At 41.1% G+C, this 15,295-nt stretch overlaps 1 protein-coding gene across 18 annotated transcripts in view; it reads right to left on the bottom strand.

Moving 5' to 3' along the window:
• The window catches only part of MEF2A (myocyte enhancer factor 2A), a 78,117-nt gene that overhangs the window by 7,363 nt on the left and 55,459 nt on the right, over positions 1–15,295 (bottom strand). For 13 of the 18 annotated variants that reach the window (XM_015292072.4, XM_015292074.4, XM_015292079.4 and 10 more), the window contains 3 exons: positions 6,130–6,320; positions 4,538–4,561; positions 1,214–1,340 (listed from right to left, as the gene is read on the bottom strand). In XM_015292072.4, coding sequence (XP_015147558.1) covers positions 1,214–1,340; positions 4,538–4,561; positions 6,130–6,320 — 342 coding nt within the window. The remainder of the gene's footprint in view (positions 1–1,213; positions 1,341–4,537; positions 4,562–6,129; positions 6,321–15,295) is intronic. The other 5 variants (XM_015292075.4, XM_040706193.2, XM_015292081.4 and 2 more) reach the window with 1 other exon arrangement.

Below are 15,295 nucleotides of genomic sequence, written 5' to 3'. Positions count from 1 at the left end.
TCTGTTCCTTGGTTTCAGAGCTCAGCATGCATTACATACTGCCTCAAATCTCAGCCCACGAGGAGTGCTCACACACCACCAGAAGTCTCCTTTAGGAAGTTTTCTTGCATAAAACAGTGTCACCAAAGAAATACATCTACAAACTTATTTGCAGAGTATTCAATGGGACTGGACTTTAGTTCTGCTCGGAGTACGTACAGTAACCAACTGAAAGCCTACCAAGTAAGACTTAAATGCTCCTATTGCCGACACAATGCTCCCCAGGTCAGAAATTCCTGTTATAACAGATATTATAGCATTTACATTTGAACGTCCTAACAGATTTCACCTAAAAACAACAGCACACTGGGCAACTATTTCCTTTGCTTTCCCGCTTGCTTTTAAGCAACAGCTAATTAACTCAGACCTAAAATCTGACACTTATCTGCAATGCAATTCCTCTGCAAGTGCATTTGGAAATTGCAGTATGCATCACAGCCCATGAGAGACCAGCCCGAGTCCATCAGGGGTGGCCTATCAAGGAAACTATTACCAAAACCTCCTTTCCCTGTTGCATACGGGCTCTGTGGCAGATACAGAACCTTGAGAGCAGGCTCTGAGTTAACTCTTCTGTGTGGAGACAAAGCAGGGGGCACCACAGTCTGAGCTACGTTCTGAATGGACAAACCAACTGTCACGGTACCAAATTATCTGAATCACACTTTGGATAAAAAAGCACTTTTAAAGTCCTTCAGGCACTCCCAGTGATGAAATGCTGCCTGTGCCCACCACCAGCTCCCCTCCTCACTCTGGAGAGCTCAGCCAAAGAGGAAGGGGCCCTCCAGCTTTTTGTGAGCTGGAAGTCCTCTCCGAATCCGGCTCCCTCATGGGAACTGAGCAGAGCGCGAGGCTCAGTACGCCCCAAAGTACCAACACTGCCAGTGGGAGGTTGTCACCTCACAGATGGACCGCGAGAACACCACAGCAATAAGGCAATGCATTCATTGTCTCTGTCTGCATTCAGATGTGCACAACTTGCCCGAAAGCTTCTTCCGCCTGTAAGTCCCAACGTTTACACATTTTACATTCGGAAGGCTCATTTTTGGATGAATAAAAGCCTTCATTCCAACTGAGCAGCAAAATAAAGGCAAGTGTCACAGAAATGCAAATTTTCTGGGCTTATGAATCACAAAACCTGGTGCATCTGAGGAATCAAGGCACACACAATGCTTACCAGTGTTGTAGGCAGTGGGCATGGCCGAGTACACGAGTCCCTGCGGCGGCAAGCTGGGAGTTGTCACAGACACCACGGGGGTAGCGAGGGGCTGCGTGGACTGAGAACTACTTATCCTTTGGGTATTCTATAAACAATGAAAAATAACAGCATGCCTTGTGATATCAGTCAGAGCAACAGAAACTTATGTGCTAATAGAAAAACAGCGCTCAAAATGTGTCACTTTGCTTTGTATTTTAATTAGCAATACATAGCTTTTGTCAGGATGGATTTTCTAAACAAACCTCAACATTTCAAGACTCAATCAAAAACGATCTCAGCAAACAGAAATGAAGAAGGTAAGACTCACTGGTCCCCTCCTGGGCATGCACATCTCAACAGTGTTCATTTCAGCTGAAGGACAAGAGCTTAATCCAATTTCTTAGGGATACATACAACAATTCTCAGAAGTTCTTAAGTGACTGAAGGGGCTTCAAGCCTTACTTCTAAAGAGGATCTAACGCAGATGGTGCGGTGTGGTTCCATTAGGGAACAGACCCCACTTTCCAGCTGTTAATCTGACTGTCACATCTCAGCTGCCAGCTCTGACCCTGCACTGACTGCACCTGCCCTGACAGGAACACGGTGATGGTGTACGTTTCTGTTGATAAGACCTTGGCCAGGAAACAATCCTGCTGTTCCCATGGCTCCTGAGAAACCAGTGAAGCACTTGTTATAGTGCAGATACGTTTCAAAGCAGATGACATTTGAGTTAATGCAGAACAACTATGCTTTCTGACAGGAAAAACAGCCGAACTCCATAGTCTCACATTATCTGTTCTCGCTGTAGGCGTGAGCAGCCTTTCTTTGCCATATACTGCAGTGAACATCTGTAGCAAACATATCACTCACGTTAAGCTCTTCAACAAAATTTGCTGTTTAGAAAACCTTACATTAAATATTGTGCTGAATGCCAGCAGACAGCAAAGTGCTCTGTCACAGACACAGCTCTCCATGGATGCAATGCTGTGGGGTTTCTTTTTAAGCAAGAGAAGCTTTGTTTTACTGACAGAACTCCTAACTTCCCTTTCCTTGCACTCCGTATGTCCACATTCTCAAAGAAGCATTCCCCATTAAGGGAGCTGGAGTTCACACTGCTTCATACGTTTTTAAGGCAACCCCTCCCGTATCCCTGAAAAAAGGCATCTGCTACAGAAATAGTGGGATTTTTGTCTCTCTGGTGGTGTTTCACTTCCTAGCTTTAGACAGCTACACCGCAGCTACCTTATTAGAATCAGTGTAGCACAGCCTCGCAGGGCTGCCATGCCATGCCCGGCCCCAGCACTGCAGGAGGGCCCCACAGCCTCTGGGATCTGCTCCACTTCCCAGGTTTCAAAGCCCTAAAACCACAAAGTGAGTCCCACCGATTTTCTGTGCAATGTATCCTCCTAAATCACTTAGGGACTTCTGAAAATCTCTGCTAGACTGAGTTTATCTGGCCCTAAGATATGTTATTAGAGCAGATTTTTGTCTGTCAGGAATTGACCTTTTTGCAAAGCTGTCTTGGACGGCAGCCTATAAAGTTGGGATTACTGCATAATGGAAAAGTTAGAGGAGTACACTGGGAAACAATCCAGGCCAAAGGATTTCCCCGTGGGATTTTTTGCTTTTTTGAGTGGATAATAAAGGTGGTTTTTGAGGTGGTTTATTTCTGAATTACTCTGCCACACAAAGGCACTGAGATGTATCTGGATGTATCCAGCACTTGTTGCTCCGGATAACCCATTCCTTAAGCTGTGCACAGGACAGGAGGACAGGAAGAGCTGAATACCTCCGCTTCACACTACGCTACCTCTGTGCTATCTCTGCTTTCCATGTTCCATGTTCGGTTCCAAGCAGACTGAATACGCACTCACAGCTGTGATGCACAACTGCTGTCTGGCAGTACATCAGCATCAGAAAGGAGCACAGTGAGAGCGAGTCCCTTAGCGGTGCTCTACGTTCTTCCAAGGGCTTGCAAGGAAGGCGCTGCCGCTTCTCCTCTGTGCCCGCCCCAGCAGCCCGTGGCACAGCCGCTAGAGGGCCCGCTCTCCATGCAGCATCCGTACAGCAGCCCTCGGAGTGCATCATTTCACATTGCAAGGGGTGCAGCAATTCTAGCAGGAGAATGCCTTAATTCAATTGCTTCTGCACAAATCCGATTTCTGACATTTATGCAATGCCATTTTGATTAAGCGCTCCTGTGCTGAATTAAAGCTCTCTCTCTTGCACTGGAAACAGACACTCCTTACAAAGGTGAGAAGATGGTGGGGAACTGCTCTGCTAACAAGGCAGCCCAATGAAACTTATCAACTATCACACTGGATTTCAAAAACACATTTCCCCTTACTTTTGTATATCTGTTGCTTACGTGTAAGGTAAAAAAAACAACCAAAAGCATGCACATATTAAGAAATGTATCTACGTCACTACATTTTCCATGCTTTCATGCAATTAGAGCCTCCTGTTAGCAACAGGTCCATGTTGGAAACCAGATCAAGTCATACACTCCGCAGAGTTCCTGGTGGAGCTTCAGGGCTGCGCGGTGATGCAGCACCTCCCGCACGGTTTGTGCTATGGCAGCTGAACAATTTGCAAATTGCTCTAAAAATAAGTTATGGATTATTGTAGCCTGATGTTATTTTCCAGACAGAACGCCAAATGTTAAAACCTTTTGGAAAAAAAAATAGAAAAACACAAATCCCAGGAGTTTCCTTTCAAAAACAAAGTCTCGTTCCACTGGAAAAAAAGGTAGAATAATACGTTTTGCAGTTCTCCGTTCCTTTTGGTAAACAGGGAACACCCCTGTGGTTTGATAATCTCACGCAGGATGAAATAATGCTAAACTCAAAAAGGTGACCTCATCAGCAATGATATCATCTCCATGAAACAAGTCGTACACGGCACACTTGTGTTACTATCTGAAGAGCGTCAGGAGTGAAGCCACCTTCTAAAAATACTGCAATAATTTAGGGGATAAGTGGTTGTTTGTGTCAGATAAAACAAAGCACATCAAACATGCTCTACACATGGACAGTTACTCTGTAAGGCTCTTTTCCAATGTTCCCTCCAAGAAAAACAGAAATCGTTTCAGAAAAAAAAATTTACAAATGAAAAATGCTCAACTTTGGATGTGAATTCAACTTGAATTGGTCCATTTTTAAGTCTGATAAACAATTGTATTTCAATCTGCTACCAAGGGAACACTGGAATTGTTTAAAACACGTAATGAAACTACAGTTAAACAGAACTGCAGTAAAAAGTTGCTGTCTTGCTGTGTCTCATCAAACAGGAGCCCAGACTCACCAACTCCAATTCATCCTCCTCCGTCTGTACTCAGCAAACAAGAGGGATAACACAGTTACTCAAAATAGCATTGCTTTCACAGATGAAAGAAAAAGTCACGTTTGTGCTTTACATTTTAATTCATTTCAATTAATAATGCGAATTTGCCTCCTGACTCTGAATAATACTGCTAGGAAGTACGTCATGTAATGCAGTGCTTAAATAAGAAATACTGTACTAAGAACATCTTTTGGCAAAACTAAAGCAGAAAGATTAATAAAAACAAGAACACAACTACACATTGACATCATATGTAAGTATGCAACACAGCTGTTTCTGGCTGCGCTGATGCAATACACAGTGAGCAAAGTAACCAAGTATTTCTCACATATGATCACTGTGCCATCCCAGCACCTCTACTATGACATCCCCTTCCAAATTCATCAGAAAGACAGACAGAAAGTATGTGGAATTTTATGTCATTCCTGACAAGAGCAGAGTAAGTGGGTACCGTACACTTCTGACATTAGAACTGCACCAACACAATGCTCTTTTTGTACCTATTTATAATTATTTTAAAAACAATTTTCATTTTAAAATCTATGCAGTGCATTTCCCATCCTCCACACTTCAGCGTTACTAAAAAACCCTCATCTTTAAGAACCATTACTCCAAGCATAACTGTAACTTTTGTTACTTGGGTTAATTTTGTGTTATTCATCAGGAATGCCAGTACAACGTAAGCACTTGTGGTTTCTTAAAAACAAACACAAATTATTCAGAGAGTACTCCTGTTGTTTACATCCTGCTCCTCTTCATTATGGTTCGTCCTTCCATACACAGAAAAGAGAGAACACCCATACTGATGTTGAAGAATTCTACGTGACAGTGAAAGACCAAAAGGATTTGGTCAGCCAAATGAAAGGAGGAATAGAGCAACTCTTCCTGACAGTCCTGTTCTGCCCTCAGTGCTGTGGTTGCTTCATGCCTGACTCAGTACTTGGTGCTATGCTAAACCCAGGCTGAGCAAACATTATGACCAACATGCCAAGCTGCATAGTAGTATTGAAAGGTATACAAATAGGGCCTCAAACTGATCCTCATTACCCTTTCATGTCTCCAGTGAAGATGGGACATCCAGCATAGCACGCTGTGCCACACAGGTTGCACTCCAGTACATCACATGGAACAGGAGTTTTGCTCAGACCATCATTACCACCGAAGCTATGTTTTATATCCCACAAGCATTACAATCCAGGAAAAACAGGTACAGATTTGCTTTGGGGCACGTTAATGGAGTTTGTATTACCAATAAAATGAGCTATTCCTGCACAGAATAATGCATAACCCTTCTTAAAACCCACATCCTCCAAACCAGTGAAGTTCTCCGTGCCAAGTCAGTGAGACATCAAAACAAAATCCAAATCTAAATCTCTAGGATTGCTCTCTTAACCATGTTTAGGTCACATTGCTATCTGACACTTTAAAGAAAAGGCTTTTCTATTACTGTAACCTACAGTAAGCAGATGAGACAGTGTCTTCCTGTGCGTGTGGGCAAAACACGTCATTTTGACCCCCAAAAAACTAGCTACAGAACAGATGTTTTAACTTACCAGTGGTGGCATCATACCCTTGCTGGAGGGTGGGATGACAACACGGAGGTCCGGTTTGCGATTGTTCATTCCAAGATTACCTCCTCCAGGTGGAGGTGGAGACTTTGTAGGCATGACTTTGCCTAAGCCATTCCCACCGCCAGCAGTGCCGAGCAGGCTTGGTGAAGCTCGAGAATTCACAAACCCATTTCCTGAAAAACAAACGTACCTTAAGACACACATACCTTGAGAGAAGGAGCAACATAGAACCGCGGTGTGCACACGAAGTATGTAATCTTTCTTTCCTAAAACTTCCAATGCAAACTTCTCACAAGAGGAATGGTACAGAGTAACCAAACGAAAGGCACTACCCCAGAAGATCAGTGCATAAAGCTGGTGTTACCTTAAGGGCACTGCCTAGCAGATTAAACGCTGAGAACAACTATTGTCAAAAACTGTTTCTAATAACATGTTGGTTTTGGTCTTCCCTTTCTCCAGGCTGAACTTCCAAGGTGAGCTTCTGCACAGCCCCACTGCATCCCTACCCGCACTCCACACACAGCACCAACTATACAAGATTGCTGCCTCTGAGAATATGTCTCCATTTCTACAATGGGGTCTTCAAATACATTTAGGATCTGCAGGATTTCAGTACCTACTCAACAATTAAATTAATTACAAGTTGCAATAATACACGTTGTCCGATTAGCATACTTGATAATGATACGGAGAACAAATTCTTTCCATTTAAATTCACTCTGACCTCCGGGCACAGTACACTGGGCACCAGTAACACAATACTGAAACAATTTAGTGCACAGTACACCATTTTCCTGTAGCAACAGGAGAACACGTCACATTCACTACAACATATTTATCAGAATTTTTTTTAGGCCACCATATAATGATTTCACCAGATTTATAGCAACGACTCCCCAAATATACCTTATTATTCAGCTGCAAAGGAAAAATGTTCAGCAACAGGATTTTACAACAGGGAACTCCACAGTTCACACTACAGAAGTCGTGTGTGAGTGTATAAATATACACCATTTATAATAACATTATGTTTATACTAACATTCCAGTTCTGAAAGTGGCCCTTATAGTCACCGTTCAGGGGAAGTCTATTACACAAAGTTCACTGTGTGGGAAATTCTCGTCTAATAGCCCGTAGTGCCATGCTGGCATGAATTCGTATTATTATTCTAATTTGAATAGGCCCCTATGCCCAATCCAATTTTATTACATTAAATACACGTTAATCTAAAAGCAATTAAAATAAGAAAGATATCAGTGTCACATTGCACCTTCTTCAGTAAAATTCCTAATGCATTTTATAGCAAGGTTGAAGAACGATAACTATCAGTGGGACAGCACAACATTTAATGAAGGTGGTACTGAGCTCATCTGTGTCAAGAACACAGGGGTGAATTCACCAGGCTGCTAATGAGGGAACCTCTTCTGTTAGCCCAGCCCTTAATACATGGGGGGAACTGTCAAATGCAGTCCTCATCTTTTCCCTGCCCGCTCTCAGTACAACCTCATATATTACTTTCATAAGTTTAGCAATGGAAAAAGCAAAGATTAATGTAAGAATATCAAAGTCCTTACGCTCGTGTGAAGACAGAACCACACAATCAGCAAGGTTGGAAAAGACCTCAAGGTCATCCAGTCCAACCATCCACCTATCGCCAATGATTCCCACTGAACTAAAGATGTTCTATTGAGTTTTATGGAGGACTTTTGGAAACTAAGGTACTGCTAAATGTTTTTGAGGAAAAAACAAAACGGTTGGAGCGCACTGATCCAAGGTTTGCAAGCACAGTTCTTGTCCACATGTCGCTAAGCAGCACATTCACAACTTTCAAGAGAGGATTTCAAATTACAGACTTCAGTGCTCAGTGGATTTCCTACTGTGCCAAATGCCTGACCATACATGGATGATCTGATATGTTCTTTTTTCTCCAAGGCTCACAGGGCAAGGATGAGCTTTTCTAATTTCGTACTTTCCTGAAGCACTTTTAGGGGAGATGGGGAATCAGTTTTCTGAGAATTGTACCATCTTACTCAGAAGCCAGGCGGGAAAGAAGGGATACAATGACAGCAGAAAGAAAAAGCTTTTTGTGTCAGCGTTCTTCCTCCATAACCACAGAAAAAATCTATTTCATGATTAAAGCTTCTACGTTCTTCAACAGAAAATAACTGAATGTATTGGGATGCTTCAAGGTTAGAAATAAAATTCAGCTAAAGAGGCTGGAAAGTTTGCTTAGACTGGACAATACAAAATAGAGCTAAGTGTACAGCTCAATAGCAGGAGAAAATTGGCAACTTTTCACCACAGGTTAGAAGAGATTTGTGGGAGCTCCAGGCAAAAAAAAAAAAAAAAAGCCCCAACCACAGACACAGAGAAACCAAATCCACACAGAATTGGTTTATTTCCTAATTGCTGTGGCAGGTATATGGGTTGCTTCATGTGGTAGGACACAGGAATGAAGCACAAGAGCATATAGAACGAGTACAGGGCAAATCCAATGTTATATTTTAAAAGGTAGGTCACACAGACAAAGAAACCATAAAAATAGAAGATCTGTGCTACCTCTGAGGTATCTGAAACTGTGGGACATCTTTATTAAATAGATGCATCGATACCTATCCATTATAAATGAGAGTACACATTAGCTATGAAAAGCCCACACCGCATCAGGTCACACCGCAAACCTCCCCAGCGGACTGGGCAGCAGCTCAGCAGATCAGGAAAAAGACGCAAGGGAAGAGGAATTATTTGAGAACGGCTACACTTACATCTAACTATATCTGACACGTTGTTACAGCATCCTCCATTTCACAAAAAAAAACGGCAGTGCATTTAAAGACCTTACTGTACTAAAAAAGTAAAGTTGGTGCTTTAACCTAACAATAAATAGAAGCATGCTGTCAGTACAATTACATGCAACGCTGTGGTGCTCCACATCGCATTTGAAACTTCAGAACAATACATCTCTTAGGAACAATGGAGCTCTGTACTACATTTCGGTCTAGCCTGTAACTCCATTTCCTGTCCTCTGTTTTCAAGTATTTTGGTAGCTCATGTGTTAAATCTGGACAGTGTCTTTCTTCCACACCCAATACAGTCATTTCCTGCAACCCTTATTACAAGGCTCTGCCAATCCTTCAGAAACATTTCATGCTTTCAACGGTGCCGTCAAAAACAACAAACTCTGTGCCATTGCCTCCTCTGGGCAGTCTCACTCAGCAGCAGGGCAGAGTCGAGCATTTGTTCTGTCAAATGGCTGAGCACTTTTAAAAACAGAAAACAAATGCTTAGAAAAATACGTATTAAGAATGGGAAGAAATGGCAGAAGTGTACAACAGTACGGGTATTGACCTAAGGGAAGCATTCTGCTAAAAGTTCTGTTTCTTCTCTTTAGCAAACACAAAGTATTCATACCTATAACCCGAAGAACCAGATGCCGTGCTGCAATAAGACTGTAAAATATTGATTTCTAGTATGAAACTTTAAGCGTTTTTTTTTGCTGTTAACGATCTAGTAAGAAAATGAAATTACAAGTGACGAGTGAGAGGATAACGAAAAGCACAGCATTTCTTGGAATAAGGTCAGGAGCCAGAAAATGATAACCATTACAGGATGATGCAACTCCTCGGCACTCCGCCAAACTGAGGCTGTGATACCCCCAGAAATTCTGCTCACTATTTCGCATCATGCAGAAATTTTATCTACCACATCCAATATACACCTTCCCCAAATACAGCCATTTAAAATTTTGAAACACCAAACTGAAAAATGGAAGCAGGATATAAATCCCTATCCGAGCGTAAATTCAGACTACTGCTTTTATGTCCATTGTAAGAGTTCTACTTAACTGACTTTTTAAACACAACTACAAGTGCATTTGCAAGACACATATTTGGAAAACGGACACCAATGCAAAGATAAGCTCTCAATTCTAGAAATCATTTTAAACAAATTTTAAAATTCACACTTCATTGAATTGCTGTGATAATAAGGATGGTCGTCGTCCATGAGCCCACTTCTTGTTTTGCCTTCTTTCCTAAGCCTAAGTTTTAAAATCCAGCTATTTCAACAAGCAAACCCCCTGCCTTCAGAAACGTAATGCAGCTTAATCTCATTTATAGTCCTCCAGCCCAAGATGAAGCATTGAATTACACGAGCCAGACTCATCTATCACTGTATAAATCGCATCAGCTGAGACAATGAACGCACGTGGCTGGAAAGCACTCCATGTTCTTATTAATACTCAAGGAATAAATTACAGTCATTGATGCAATTAATCTTTTTTTGTGGTTCACCTCTGAAAAACTTCATGGCTGCATATATTTCCGAAAAATAATCATGGACAAGGAGTTAAACAACATCAGATTAAGAAAAATAAAAATAGTAGCAAATAAATAGATCTGCAAGTGACATCATGTAATCTGACAAGTCACATAAATAGAAGTAAACTGAAAAGCACATTTGCAAACAGCTGAACCACTGTACCTACAGAACACCAGAAAAGTGCTTACACAGAAGGCTCAGGCTGGGCATAAAGTTTTGAAACCAAATCTAACAACTGCAATTCTACTTGCAGTAGCCACCCAGTTTGTGTTTCTGAATACGACAGCGTTAAGTAGGAATGAAAATAAAACTACAACAAAGAACCCACAGCTGCAGCTCACACCATTTTCAGCTTTGCACAGAAGTCTCTGCTGATGCCACCCTGATTTTCTAACTTCACCTTAGTTCTCTGCTGCCTTTGGGAAGGCTGTGTTGTAACACTTCAAGTGAATTAATCTATTTCCACACATTTTTAAAGATCAATCCTTCAGCTAATACTGTGGATAGGAGTAAAGTATACCTTTGACAGCAGTCAGACTTTGAAACACGTACAATTTATACTTCTAATGGCAGTACTTTAGATATTAAAATGCAGCAAAAAAGGCACACTGTATTGCCAAGGAAATGCACGCTAGCAAAACCGAAGGGAAAAATGAAGTTTAAAAAGACTCAGCATCAAAAAGGTTGCTTCATTCAAAAATTTCCTTTTTCCTGAACTTAAATGCAAAGATGAGAAGGAATTTTCAAGAACATTTAGAATTTAAATAGTCACCTTCAAGATAATGGTTGTTTATTCAGAATGCAGCAACAGAATTAAAACGAGCACATTGCTTTTCTATCTAAATGTTATCCAACTGCGCGAGAAAATACAGCAGTGGGAATGAAAGAGATGCCTTTTAGGTCATTTCCAAACTACACAGTTTACAGTTAACGAAATCAGAGTTCTGCTTTCTGAATCTGTTGATTTCTATACATCCACACAAAACCACTGAAAGAACAGAGGCCAGAAATGTTCTGCTCAGAACTCCACGTGCTGCGGTCTGCTGGGCAAGCTGGCATTATAGCAGTGCTGAGACTTTATACAGATCCAACGCAAGGCTTAAATTCCGATGGGAGATTAACAATTTGTTATACATGTGGTGAATTGTACCCAGAATTGTCTTATATGTCTTAGTAAATCAGAAATTATGGTAAGATACTCTGACATTTCAATTTAAAAATCCACAGGTAATTCAGGGGCTGAACTGACCACATGCTGATGGGGCATTTTGCTACAACTAAATGCTTTCTTCTACCAATATGTTTTTCCAGGCCAATTTCAGCCCATTGTTTCTTGTGAACTGATCTAATTAGAAGATGATGGATGCATCAAACTGTTCTATGCTGATAAGTGGATCTGTGCTTAGCAAAGAAGACAGGTTCAGCGAACCAGCACATCTGCAGTCCACTCTCAGTAGTCCTCCTCAAGCAGAGCTCGGAAGCTGCAAGCTGTAAGGGTAAACAGGCTGCCCTCAGTGTCCTTCAGGCATCCTTCAACTTCTTCTTTACAGAAGGATGAAACACTGACTTGTATTTACCCGGGTTACCCTGAAGATCAGAGCAAGGCAAAATATTATGCCAACACTATTGAGATTACAGAGCAAGAACCTTTGTCCACTGCATTTTGCATTACTTCGCATCACTTCCAATACAAGCTAAGAAGTGAGGAACTCTGCCCGGTGAAAGACCACCTCTGACAGATACTACCTGTCACGTGAAGAGGAAGTAGAGCAGATACAAGTAGTAATGTGCTCAAGGTTTACAGCTGTTTTCCTTGGGCACAGCAGTGCTAAGCTGTTTATCTGGCACAGATGATATGTAGATCGCTCCAAAACTAATGCCTCCTAGTTATTTCCATGGAAACAACAACAGACACAAAGAATGCAGTTACACTACCCAACAGAGATAATTCTCAGCTACAAAATGCTGTTTTTCAACACCAACCACAACCAGGCTGTGCATTTTCACCAGCAATGAACATCCTTTTGCTTCATTCCTCTTCCACGTCAGACACCATTTTGTCACATGGCTCCTCTGCCATCCCACCAGCATCTTTCTCTGACATTGTGGACCAACATAATAAAACAGGAAGCATTAATTTTGGAGCAGTCCTCACACAGATTGGTGAATTTGGGCGTTAGGTAGAGGGAGAAGAACGTGATTCCCTAAGGAAGAGGTTGATAGCACCAATCCAATTTAAAGCAAAACCGCTGCAAGAGTTTTTTTCAGAGTTAGTTGTATACTTCTCCTTGGGTGCTCTTTCATTCAGTAAGCAAAACATGAACAGAAATGTATGCACAGGAAGCTGTTTCATTATTGAAGCCTTTTGGTGTATGCTTAAGAACTGCAGCATAACAGTCATTTGACTTAACAGACTTGTGAAAGGTCCATCTGTTTTATCCTCAAACACACAGAAATGGTCTCCCAGTCAGACAAGTCCTTGAGTTGAAGTGAACCATTTTGCTGGCATGGCCTTTCACACTTCCCTGTCTTGATCCCCTCCTGAAGTGTGAGGCAGTTCACAGGTGTAAGCAAATTGTCAATGCACCTCTGCATAATCCTTCCTGGTGTCATGACACCATGATCAAAGATGACACACGATCTAGGCAGGCTCTCAGTAGGGATCCAGTAGCTCACAAGGCACAGCTGTTCAGGCAATTATATTCTTTAGCTCTAGTCCAAAGAAATTCAATACACCTGAGGTTACTTCATGCCCTCAGAATCTGAAGATCAGTGAGGACATTACATAAGATAGATCCGGAATGAAGAGGAGAAAGTCAGTACTCAGGATGACTCTTTCTTACCCGTTCTTTCTGATGACAAAAATTGTAAAAAGAAAGATAATCTCCCTGATGAACTGGGTTCATAAACTGCTTACTGACTGGAAGGGCTACTTCACTGACAAAGATACCCGTAAAAAAATACTATGTGCCTGCATTATAAAGACTCTCCAGTTCCAACAGCTCCTTCAAAAACATCCATTACTGGGAAGTTCTTCAGGAGCTCACCATAGTTCAAAGGTATCAGGGTTTCTTTGGCATGTAGCCCAGGCAATGAAGGCCACAATCCTAACTGGCCACTTCAGTGTTAAGTGTGGTTTAGTTTAGTGCCTCACAAGAAAGGTGTGGGAGCAGAAAGTAGAAATGGGCTAACACTGGTACTTCTTTTAAGCTCTTCCAATTCTTGCAGTCATCAAGAATAGGACAAATTCAACAGCACTGAACTCTGCTGGCAAACACCACCAAATCTCCTGGAACATAGGAAGGTAGACATCCTTTTGATAAACACAAAGGTGATCTGTCCATCAAGCGTCCTTTCAGTTTGAGGTCAAAGAATTTCTCCCTCATATTTGGATATTCAGAGCAAGTGACAATATACTTTGGCTAACAGAAACCACAGAGTTTTGAAAAGAATGATACGGACATGCAGCACACGTTCAAGCCATGATAATGTTGATAACAAACAGTAAACTGCAAACATCCTGGGATCATGGGACTCTTGAAGCATATTAGATGTCCATCATAGACTGAACAGGATTAGTGCTGATTACTGGCAATAGCATCATGAAAATTCTAGCTGCAAAATACCTGATTAACAACAAAAATCTTTGCTCAAAAACAAAGACTCAAAACGTAGGATCTTCTTCCTTCTCTCAAAATTGATACCCTTGCTAAGTGAAAAGGATCTGCTGAAGTTTTCATATGGTGGGTTAACTTCAAAAAAAAAAAAAAACCCTCTAAAAATGTAAAATAGATTTCTCAGAGTTATGACAGCTGCATGCAAAATGATCACCAAATTTTCTGTTCTAAACATAAAAAGCCACCTACCAATCTGCGCTACAACACAGATATTTTTGTTCATCAGAAAAAGTTACTTTCCACAGAAGAACTGTTGTTGGCAGATTGACTGTTAAAGTAAGTCATCTATTCTAAACAAGATGCATAGAATATGAGGGAAAAAAATCCCTCATGTGAATTAAATGAGCCGTTTTATGCAAGATTTTACCATGAACTACTTCTCAAGATAACCTCTACTTGTTTTTCACCCAGAGACATAAATGTGTAAGCATCTTTCAATTAAAAGACAGCATAATCAAATGCTCAAAACTTCCTAATGGTGACTCAGAACTGTTTTTCCCTTTGTTTCAATCATTGAATCACTGAGGTTGGAAAGACCTCCAAGATCATCTGGTGCAACTGTTTGTAGAGAATATGGGGAAATACGGGTACTGTGAGTACCACATCTTGATTTTTGCCATCTCTATAGAGGGCTGAAAAATTAACACGACCTTTCACAACTACATCTATAGGAGAATTCTCCACTCTTGGCAAGTATAAATGAAAAAAAAAAAAAAGCTAAAAAAAGGAAATACATTTTGTTTAAAGTGAATTCTACAGTAAATATAATAACAACCTATAACCACAGTTTTTTGCAGATATTAACTTGAAGTATGCTCTTAATATACAGCAGCCAAGACTCAGTCTATTTATGCATGCTTTCTCAATTTTGTTTGCAACTGAGAAGGTTACCATGTACCTGACAGTATTTGAAAGAAGTCATGCCACATTCTAGTGGACCGTGGAGCTCCAATAACTTTACGGATCCTGTAATTTAGTACTGTGGTACTAACAAGGTATCTGCTTTTTGCTAGAGGTACCTTTTACAGATTTTCAACTGTTCTGATATAGCCACAACTCTTATTTAAATGAAAATCTTTCTAGAAATGAGTGGGTATGTGTGTAACATTTTGGGTGTGATGTTCTGGAAAGCAAGAGATAAGTGATGCATT

This window comes from Gallus gallus, chromosome 10 (assembly GCF_016699485.2).
Source record: "Gallus gallus isolate bGalGal1 chromosome 10, bGalGal1.mat.broiler.GRCg7b, whole genome shotgun sequence".
NCBI classification, from domain to species: domain Eukaryota; kingdom Metazoa; phylum Chordata; class Aves; order Galliformes; family Phasianidae; genus Gallus; species Gallus gallus.
The sequence above is the reverse complement of the archived record's forward strand: the minus strand, read 5'-3'. Positions and strand labels throughout refer to the sequence as shown.